Source organism: Brachionichthys hirsutus, chromosome 9, assembly GCF_040956055.1.
Source record: "Brachionichthys hirsutus isolate HB-005 chromosome 9, CSIRO-AGI_Bhir_v1, whole genome shotgun sequence".
Lineage (NCBI taxonomy): Eukaryota > Metazoa > Chordata > Actinopteri > Lophiiformes > Brachionichthyidae > Brachionichthys > Brachionichthys hirsutus.
Window position 1 is genome coordinate 12220120 of NC_090905.1, and position 10515 is coordinate 12230634.

Consider the following 10515-nt stretch of genomic DNA (forward strand, 5'->3'; position numbering starts at 1 on the left):
AACACGATAGGCCAGTCTGGCAAGACGGCAGGTGACGCTCACGGTCACTGCAGGTAAGAGGAAACCCAAGTATAGAAAGTCAGAACTGATCTAAAATGTGCACTGAGCTTAAGATTACTTCTGTACAGAAACGTATTCAGCCGTTTACAAGCAGATTCACATTCTTTTCTGCTCTGCACTCCGCCACACTTTTACAACTTTGCAGCATCAATTTAGAGGAAAAGAGACAGACAGGAAATGTTTTCCAGGATTTGTGGGAACTGGACATAAATCTTGAACTGAGCTGCAATTTTAGGATGGAATATGAGTACATTTAAAGTGAGGGGTGTAATTCTCAAAGTGTTCTGCAATCATACAGCATAGCTTTCTGCTACAAACAGTGTTCACACGAGATCGGTGCGCAAGATAACAGCCATTGAAAAGGGAGCGGCGTGCACGAGCCTCCGCTTCGCACTGCTTCCACATTCCCGTTCGGGGTTGACAGATAACAGAAGACGTTGCCATATCACACATCCTTTCTCATGTCAACCGCAAGTGGCCACATGCTGATTTAATATTACAATGAATGAAACCACAATAAAGCTGAGGTGTGCTTTAAATGTGAAATTGAACGTACTCTAAGTAGAAGAACTCTCATTTTGCACTGACTGGCCTTGCTTGAATGTCGACTTCTTATGTGCTGCATTCACACGCAAGCGTGTCCTTGTTGCTAGCCCTCAAATGAAACAGTGTGTGGTTTCAGTATCAACCAAGGTCGCCAAGGTTACCGGCAACCAATTGTTAGGATTCTTTTTTTCAACAACATTTAGACCCGTCGAGGCCACATGGTTCAACATCTACCTTAGTGGGCCGGCCCTCTCCTCCTGTGCAAGCCCTCCCCATTGCATTGTGTCACAGGTGAACAAGCCGGAGTTCCAACATTGTGCGCAAATGATCAACAAGGCACGGGAGATTTCCATGCTGGCAGGACCAAAGCTAGGAATGGTGGATTATTATTCTTATTCCGTCATCGGGTCGCGGGCCAAGCTGGAGCAATGGGCGAGAGGCGGGGTACACCCTGGACAAGCCGCCAGTCCATCGCAGGGCAACACAGAGACAGACAATCAGCCACACACACTCTCACACCTACGGGCAATTTAGTGGAAGACATGAAATCATGATAACTGATACGAGTAAACCTTAGTAGAACTAACATGAGGAAAATCTATGTTTTGTAATAAGGTTGGAGCCTAGTGTGATGGACTAAATGTATGTATTTTATTTCATTTGTGTCTTTTGCAGGACTAACAGGTAAACATATTTTTTATACTAAGTGAATATATAAAAATAGTAAAGACTATTATCATCCCATTGGGAACCAAACCATGTATGTGGCATTAGTTATAACCATAAATGCCAGACCACTGGTCATGGATCACTGCCCCAACCCCCGGAAGTTGTCACTGGGCTGTTATTAACAAGGACTGTTGTGTTATAACATCCCTGAAAGTACTCTTTAAATGAGTTTTTGTATTTCGTTTTTTTACACTGGAGGATCACTAAAAGTGGATATGCTCCCCCCCCCACATGTTGTCCCATGATGCTTCTCTCACTGTGTAGATTAGGATGTTATATAAAGAAGAAAACATCTGGCTGTTTGAAAGCTGCAAACCTTTATGCATTCTACTTCCCAGGAATACTGTTTAATGGCATAACCTGTCACTGGATGACAGGCGAGGCTGAAAGACAACGCAGCGGTAGCAGAATCAGCAGCATTTACAGCATTTACACCATCCATTCCGCTGTGTGATTTATGATAGCTGCCACTCACCTCTCTCTGCCAAGGATTGGATTATTTCTGTTTCCTGAACAACTGAACAAGATGTTTTATGTCAAATATACAAACATTTTTTGATCACTTTGTTTTCTCAAGGTTTCCGGAGACTTGGATTATGTCGTATGAAATCTATGGAGTTGATTCATGGCGTCTGTTCCCTCTGTCATTGGAGAATTCTTCAACTCTGATTTACTGTGGAGCTTTAGCAATGTTATGTGAACTAAAGCACTTATTTCTTCAGCCAGGGAGTGTGTATAGATAAGGGCGGAATGGTCATTTTGGGTGCTCTGTTCCTTTATAGTGGAAAGACCCCCCCCCCCCATATGCCCCAGCATCTCTAAGTGCAATTGCTGTTGGCGCCACTGTCACAGATGCAACCAGATTGATTGCCGTTCACCTCAGAGCATCAATTGCAAATAACAAAAAAGAAAGTGTAATTTTTTTTATTTTTAAATGTTCATTTAATCAATAACGTAGACGTGGAGCTGGTGCCAGGCTGCAGATTGGATGCATGGCATCATTATTCTGAAACTATGAGTGCTTCTTTAAGAATGAACTGCTCTTGTTCTCCAAGCAGAGCAACGCTGCCCTTTTGTGAGCTCCGGTGTCAGAGTATTGAGCTTGCAGACATGAGCAGCTGCACGTCACATAGACATGACGATGACCTTGGTGGAGTCAACGATCACTCAAACGTCTTGACCCCTGTATATCATCCCTTGCTCAGATAGCCTTGAAGCCTGAAAGAGATGCTACGGCCCTGACACAGCCAAATAAATGAGAACATGGTATCATGAGCCTGAAATACTTTGGGTGTGATTATTTTTCCAGCAATCATTCCCGCTCTCCCATTATCACCACTGTCAGCGGGGCTTATCTCTGCCCGCCTACCCCGCATGCCTGCCTCGCCAGCCGGGGCTCAGGCGCAGCCTCCAAGCGGCCACGCCGCATTCTTCTAATGAGGTTAGCGCCTGCAGCAAAGCGATTTGTTTTTTGTAGATGTTATTATGGTGGCCTTTTTCGCTGGCCCCTTAATTTCATCAGTGAAGCGCCATTACACAGCAAAAGGCCCGTTGGGAAAATGGACCATGCTTTTGACATGCTCACAGTGGCAGTTGTGTAACTGTGCACACCAGTGATAGTTGTGTTTTTAAGAGTGATGTATCACTCTATTCAGTCATGATTGCAGCCTCAGATGGCAAGAATGGATTTGTTTTGATCAAAAAAACATTCTTTGTTCATATTCACAAAGATACATGTGTGATAGGATTTCCATAAATAGAATAATGCAATGGACATAAAGTGCTTTCCAAGTTTAGCAGACTCAGAAATGTTCAGATCATGAGTCACAAATACAAATACACACAACACAATACAACAGATGCAGTACATTTATAGTACAAAAACACTCTGCAAGCTGCAGAGGGCAAACAACAGCTCCATTAATATAACCCCAAGCAAGTACATTGTAATCAGTTTTAATTGGATTGAAAAAAAGGAAATAATCCCAAAACTGACCAACTTAAAAATGAATTATGATGATACATATCACATTTGTTTTTAAAAGCAGGCTCAATTCATGCTTAGTGTTAAATATGTGTCGATGTATACGTCCCTAAATTATTATGCTAATAGTAAGTCATGAGATTCCAGTGACACAAGACCTTCTGTTGTGTTTCACCTTCTGAAAGAACAGCAGAGGTCAATTTCTAATATGAATTTCCATTAAAAAAAAAAATCTTTCAAAAGAAGTGTTTGCTTTGCCTGAAAATACCGGGGAAAATAAAAATATACCTGGAATATTTATTTGAGCACAAGTTAGCTCTCTCTGTCTATATACATTATATATCTTCCAAATCTCCTGCAAATCACTATGAGAAAAATAATGACTTGTATATTTCTGTTTGACGTTGTGGGTGCCAGGTTTTACTAGATGTTGACGGTCAGGAATGATTGTTGACATGGTTAAAAACAGTCATCATTGACTGTCAGTGGGAAACGGGGGCAAAACAACTTCTTCCCAGTAAGAATGAGCACCAGAGAGTATTTTATTGAACTCAAGTGTCATTTGCTGCAGTTATTTATATTCATTTATATTCCAAACACACTGAACACAGCAGGGAGAAGGACAGGTTGTCCTGCTTTGACAGTCTCATCTGCGTAGGGACATTTCTGAATAGGATACTATCCACAGATGGCCTGATTTGAATATTGCCTCGGGCCACTGGGACAATTAAATGACAATGACAATGAAAGGCTGTCCCAGTGCAGTTCTGACCAGCTCTGCAGGAGCAGCTGCATCATTATCAGAGTGTCACCTGATGTATGATGATTTGGATCACATGACCCCGTGTCGACACTGGACGGTGAACAGTATTTAGCCAATTGCAGCCTGCTCCATGTTTCCATTATGCCACATGGTGCTGCAAACGGCACTGTGCGTGTCGTGGATGGAGAGCTGATGCTACCAAAGCCAGGAGCCAGAAGCCTGCTCCAACCAGACAGAACCTTCCCAATAGTGAACAGCAATGGTAAAGGTGGTATTAGTGTTGTCCTATGAGGATCACTGTCGGGGCAGGACTGTTGAAGCAGATTCATTGTTGCACATGGGACTAAGAGAGTTGACTTGGGATTTGTAGTACGTGAACGCGTCTGATGTAAAAGCTCTTCAGACCTATGTGGGTTGATCTGAACACAGATATCCTGTGACCTTACTTCAATCCGAGGCCTGGAGCCCTCCCCTCAGTGATCTTTGGCACGGTCCAGTCTCCGTGTCACAGTTGGATCAAAGTACTGTGAATGAGGCCCTACATTCTGTAAGTGCCAGCGGCGCTGCTCTAAATAGAGCTTTTTAAAATAGATGCCAGCCTCTATTAATACCTCCCAGTTCTGCTCCGCTTTGACTTTAGTGGAAATCCTCGCACAGTGAGTCACACGCTGTTCTGGGGCCTTTGCGGTCATTTGTATTTTTAGACGCTGTGACGATGATCATTATGATCAATCACATGGTATCAGAGTCTCAGGCACGCAGTGAATGAATTTCTCTCTTCAACAAAGCCAGTAAAAGCATCTGTTTGGACAAAAAATAATAATGACAAGGTGTATAATGCATATGTAGAGCAGCTATGATATTATATATTAATATATTGTCTGTGTCCACACTGTGTGCTTTCATCACAGTGCAGTTTAAGATGAAACGGTAAGGTAATTACATGAATATAAATATAGTAAATGATTATTATACCTATAATTTGTAGCTTTTATTGTGATTATTCTTATTTATTACAGTCTTTTAACATATGCTCAATTCTGGCCTGTATTTCACTGCATCGTGAATCTCTGGTTAGGTTTGAATGATACATCTTACATTCGGGCGTCATCTTCGGGCTTGAAGTTCATCGCTTTGTTTGCCATTGATTACAAGAATTCAAGAGATAGTCATGCAAAATAACCGCTGATAATGTACTTCCATAATGATTATCCAAACCCCCTGCTGACCTGTGATGAAAATTAAATAATTTATCGGGACATCAAATATGTAAGTAGACTACAAAGCCAACTTTTACAACGCTCTGTTTATAATGAGAAAGTTGCTTTCTAATGTCAGTTGAAGCGTCGACACCAACAGGAGAAGCTGTGGAGACGACAGATCAGGTTATGCACTCGTTTGTGACTAAGCCCTCCTGTGTTCAGGGGGCGTGTTTGCACTCAGTGGTGCGATCCAGAAGCCGTGTGAGCTACTATTTGTGATGAATCCTCAGATCGGTGTTTGAATATATGGATGATGGCCATTCTGTGTCTCAGCACTTGAGTTTAGGGATCCTATCCTTCAGTTCAGGAGTCGACCACACATTATGAAATCTGAAAAGAACACATGTATATAATTACATGCCTTAAATAATGCTCACTTCTTCCCTTATAAATCTTTACACTGTAGGTTTTAGCAAACATTAAACAAACTATTTGACTTCAGTTTTTTGTTTTTCCCGCATACAGATGTTTCTCTCTTGTGAATATTTACATATTTGGGGTATTTGCAGCACAGAGTGCTGCATGTAAGATTGACATGAACTCAGCTGCGTGCATTTATGGCGATAAAGAAATGTGCATTTCACTCAGCGCAATGGCTGAACTTCCTGTCAAGTGTTTCAGTTTCAGACAAACCTTTAACACTTGCAGAAAGCGTTGGGTTTTCAGCATTAAAACAATAATAATCACATAAACATCTTGACAAATTATATTTGGCAGAACTCTGTTTTGTTGAAATTTGGATTAGGGCTTAAATTCATTTAACTTTAATTGAATGTCGGAAAAGAATTTGATTGGGGTTGCTGGACCGTAAATGTTCCCAAATCCAAAACAGTGGGATCAAATCAAAATCCTGGAGCAGCTACTACACAACAGAAAACCTGTACAGTGGATGTTCATGACTGGGCCTTCATTATAGACAACCTTTAACCCTAAAATATTACTTGTACTGCCACGGCCCCCACAGACAAGCTCAAGGAACCGACTCAGTACTTTAGCTGAAGTGTTTTCACCCATTATAGCGTCCAGTCAAAAAAAAAAAAATACTGCAGCCACCAATTGATTATACCCTAGCTCTTTTCTATACCCTGGTTTGGTTTGTATAGTCCATATTGTGCATGCGCCTCTTTGCTCGTAGCCATAGCATAGTATTAATTATGACTGTCTTCATTGTAATGTTTTTATTAAATTGACTGACTAACCGAAAACTCCTCCTTCCCATATTATACTTGTGTTCAGGCATTGCTCAATAAAATCATTCAGAATCCCAGTTGATTTCATACAAATATAGGAGTTTTGTTTTGTTTGGTGCAATAAAACGCAATGATCATAATAAAAGACAAGTCCAAAACTCCCAAACAAACAAAGACAAATGAGATGGGAACGCTTCGACACATTTTCCAGGGTCCAGTGTAATGAAATGCTCCTAATTTGAGGGTCCAGTCTTTTAAGGTGTACCCTCATCCATGGTGGGACTTTGCTAATGCGCCGTCTCAGAGTCTACCTTAAAGTGACATCCTCGTTTGGATTTGTCCCAAGAAGTGCAACTCACACGTCACAGAAAACATCTGGACACAAACAGCGCTTCGGCTGAAAGTGAGGCAGCTGTGGAGCGGAGCAGCAGACAGCATGAATCCAACGCTGGTTGTGTTGTCATTGTCTGTGCTGGCAGCGGTAGCAGCCCAGTCGCCTGACCATCAGGACATGTCCTGGGTCAATGGCTACCGCCAGGGCTTCAACTTCCAGTGTCCCCATGGGGAGGCTCTGGTAGCCATCAGGAGCTACTACAGCGAGCAGGACGGCTCGGACCGCTTGTGGACGTTTGAGTGCCAACCCACGCCCGAGGGTCTAGGAGAGCCCACCGACTGCTGGTGGGACGACATCAACCGTGCCGGGATGGAGTGGTGGGTCCTCGTATATCAGACATGCTGTTCATTGATCATATGAATTCTCATTTCTTGTGCACCTGTGAGCTCAGGAGATTTTAAGCTTGCACTCAAACTGTTAGACTTGTTGGATGTATTTATTTGAGTGTAACTCATATAAATGTTTCACATCTTCGTGATTTCGCATCAAGCAGCATTACATTAACCGTGTTTGACCAGCAGGGCTATGAATCCCACGCACAGTACGGGCAAGTGAATCAGTCATCTGAACATCTGTCACAGATTACGTGTGTGGAGGAAATGTTGACTAATTTTCCAACAGTGTCCTCAAGCATCTCCTTTTTCTCTGTGCAGCACATGCGAATATGTTTGGATTTGTTCAGTTTGGTTCATCAAGGTTGTTTATTTCATGCAACTCCGTCAGAAAGCCACGTAAGAGCCACATCTTTGATCCAGTTGTTCCTTATTGTTCCAATCGACAGGACGGCAGAAGCATAGATCAAAGATGAACCGCCTCACTGAGATACAGAGCCATGTCCCCTCATCCGGGGACAGGATTTGACTGGTGACACCTCTCATTCAAATCATTTTAAGCAGACAGCAGAGGCCTGAGAGGAGTTTGCTGCTGAACTACTGTATGCTTAACCCTCCTGTCTTCGTGGTGGTAAATATGAGCTCAGACATTACAAATCAAAGTCAAGGTCAACTAGAGGTTACTACCTACTCACAGCATCACCTCTGACTGAAGGTGAAACAGACCTGGCATCCTGGTTTCTAATTGTTTTCCAGGTTTAATACGAGCTAGCCGTTTGCCACAGATCCGTGACCCATAAGGCGGACAAGACGAATGAGATTCTCTTCGTCTACGAGAAAATGGATGGACGTCTGACATAGTTTCCATTTAGAGAAGACGGAAAAGAGAATTTGACACAAAACCTGGTGATGAACAAATATTTGGTGCGATGCAAACTTTATAGCATCAAGACTCACGCAAGGCTGCAGCAGACAGACTTTATCTCAGAGCTTCCACATGGCTGTTTGGGTTTCATTTCTCAGTCCAGATCAGCCATATGTGCCTTCAGTTCTCGGGAACTGGACTGTCTCCAGTCTATTTGAACAAGATTTATTCAGCAGGCTGTGCCAGTGGCCCTTCTGTGACACCATATTGTATTTTGCACTCTACGTGTCAGAGCATTTCCCTCCACATCTGCCGCGTGCCATTCACAAAAACTATCACTGCTGCTCCGGCCTGCTTTAACGTGCTGTCTGTTTGGATAACACTGGCTGGGCCCCTGCAGGAAAACACCCCCATTGACTGAATGGCCGTGTTGGCCTTGCCCATGTTGCCATGGCAAACGTTCTACTCATTGCCCAGCTCCAACTGCGTGGCCCAGGCCAGCTATATTTGAAAGTGTTGTGGTGACAGAGAAGTGTTTGGGCCACAAACTGCCACATCAACAAACCAGCGTTTGCCCTTCAGGAAGAAGTGTCCCACCCCAACCTCATTTTAACTTGCTTGGTTATTTCGGGCGACTGAGCAGTTGATTCGGGATAGCTTAGTCGTGCTGCTCGCCAGTAATTCCTATTATACCTGATGCATAAAAGAGATTGACTTAAAAGTCTTAGAAAAACAGCAGAAATTCTAAAAGAACCACGTCTTTATTCCAACTCATCTGTTCCCCGACCCTCGTCCACTTTGAAATGTTTCTCACTGTTTCGAGGCCAACAATGACTTTCAAGGCATTTTAGAGGTTTTTCTTTCTTTAGTTTGGATCGGTTGAATTGAATAGAAATGACTGAATGCCTCCGTGTCTTTGCAGGACTTCGACATGCACCCGCAACGGCCTGGTGGCGGGCGTGCAGAGCAAGTACTTTGAATCCGTTCTGGACCGTGAATGGCAGTTCTACTGCTGCTATTACAAACGCCGCTGCCCCTACTCCTGCATGTACGTCAACGCAAGGCTGCAGACGTGCTGCTTGAACCTTTTAGATCAGAACTCGCTGAATATAGCCAAAGGTTGTTTTTTTTTGTTGTGAGAAACTGTCCTACACACACACCTGAACACAAAACGCGCTGCTACAGCTTTAACATGGATGTTCAAGGTAATTAGTGAGCTGGGGAGCTGCTTTTGGATTGAACCAGACTGTTCAGTGTGTGTGTGCCCAGATAAGCTAACTTTTTCCTGGCCGTATATTTAGCACAAGCTGTATTAAGCTGTACCTCGGCAAGACAGCAAATCAGCATATTTCCCTAGAATGTCAAAGTATCCTTTTAGCTTCTATCTTACTGCCCTACTCATCTCAGCATCGTACAATCAGTGCTTCTGTCGGCTTCCACAGGAAGACCAATAACATTCCTGAATACTACAGAGAGGAGGGAGAGCTGGTCGTGCCCGGTTATGGTTATTTCATCCGAGGAGCTCAGACCACCTTCACAGGAGTGGAAAGGTTTGTTCCCAACATTTCTTTTTTTTTCCCCCCATAACCCCTGATTCCATGAAGCTGCAGCATGGATCTACTATCCATCCCAAAAACATGTTGGCCTTCTCCCATGACTGAATTGGAAGTAGAGATCTCGACAGGCTTCTGGGAGCATCGTGTATGTCAGAAACAGAGGAAGCAGAATCGCAATACTTTTGTTGACCACAGAGGGAAATTCTATTTGCAGCAGAGCTGCAATGTTCAGGCAAAGCTTTATAATTGTTGGACTGAGGATTTCTTCTTCTTCTGTTATTTCATTTCAGAGACCGACAGTGGAAGTACATCCTGTGCAGAATGACAGACTTCGACTGTGAATTTCAGAATTTATAGATTTTTGTTTGCAGTTATTTTCACATCTGTGCACCAAAAAAGTACATATTTACTCTGGCATGTAAACCAAAACATTGTAGGAACTTATATATATATATATAAGTGATGATTCATGTGTTCATTCGTGTACTTTTATGAATGGATCAGGCTTGTCACACATGCCTGCATGATCAGTGTTTAGTCGAGCATGGAAATGTTAAATGAATAATAAAGTTGTGGCAAACATGAGCACAGAGGGTCTCGTGGGGGTTTTGGTTCAGCTGGACATTTTTGCACAGCTCAGTCATTTTCATTTAGCAACTGGATGAACCGTAAGTCCTTTGGCAGCGTGTGAATGCGGGTTCATTTATTTGATGCCGTTGGTGGTCGTGGCGATGGAATCCACGAGCATCGCACTGATCCAACTTGCCTTATGTGAGGTCAGCGACGGCCAATCAAAATGATTATTCCGACTAGAAGGTCACAAATGAGCTTCAG

The 10515-nt window shown here is 43.0% G+C and overlaps 1 protein-coding gene across 1 annotated transcript; it reads left to right on the forward strand.

Annotated features, from left to right (window-relative positions):
• The first annotated feature begins 6937 nt into the window (after positions 1 to 6937).
• On the forward strand, positions 6938 to 10260 carry dpt (dermatopontin). Its single transcript, XM_068743804.1, has 4 exons — positions 6938 to 7245; positions 9048 to 9173; positions 9568 to 9675; positions 9972 to 10260. The coding sequence occupies exons 1-4, from the start codon at positions 6971 to 6973 to the stop codon at positions 10036 to 10038; spliced, it is 576 nt and encodes a 191-aa protein (XP_068599905.1). The 5' UTR covers positions 6938 to 6970; the 3' UTR covers positions 10039 to 10260.
• Positions 10261 to 10515: the final 255 nt, after the last annotated feature.

Coding starts and splice junctions, on each gene's coding strand:
- dpt (XM_068743804.1), top strand. CDS start 6,971: ATGAATCCAACGCTGGTTGTGTTGTCATTGTCTGTGCTGGCAGCGGTA. Junction 7,246..9,047: donor AACCGTGCCGGGATGGAGTG/GTGGGTCCTCGT, acceptor GTGTCTTTGCAG/GACTTCGACATGCACCCGCA. Junction 9,676..9,971: donor ACCTTCACAGGAGTGGAAAG/GTTTGTTCCCAA, acceptor ATTTCATTTCAG/AGACCGACAGTGGAAGTACA.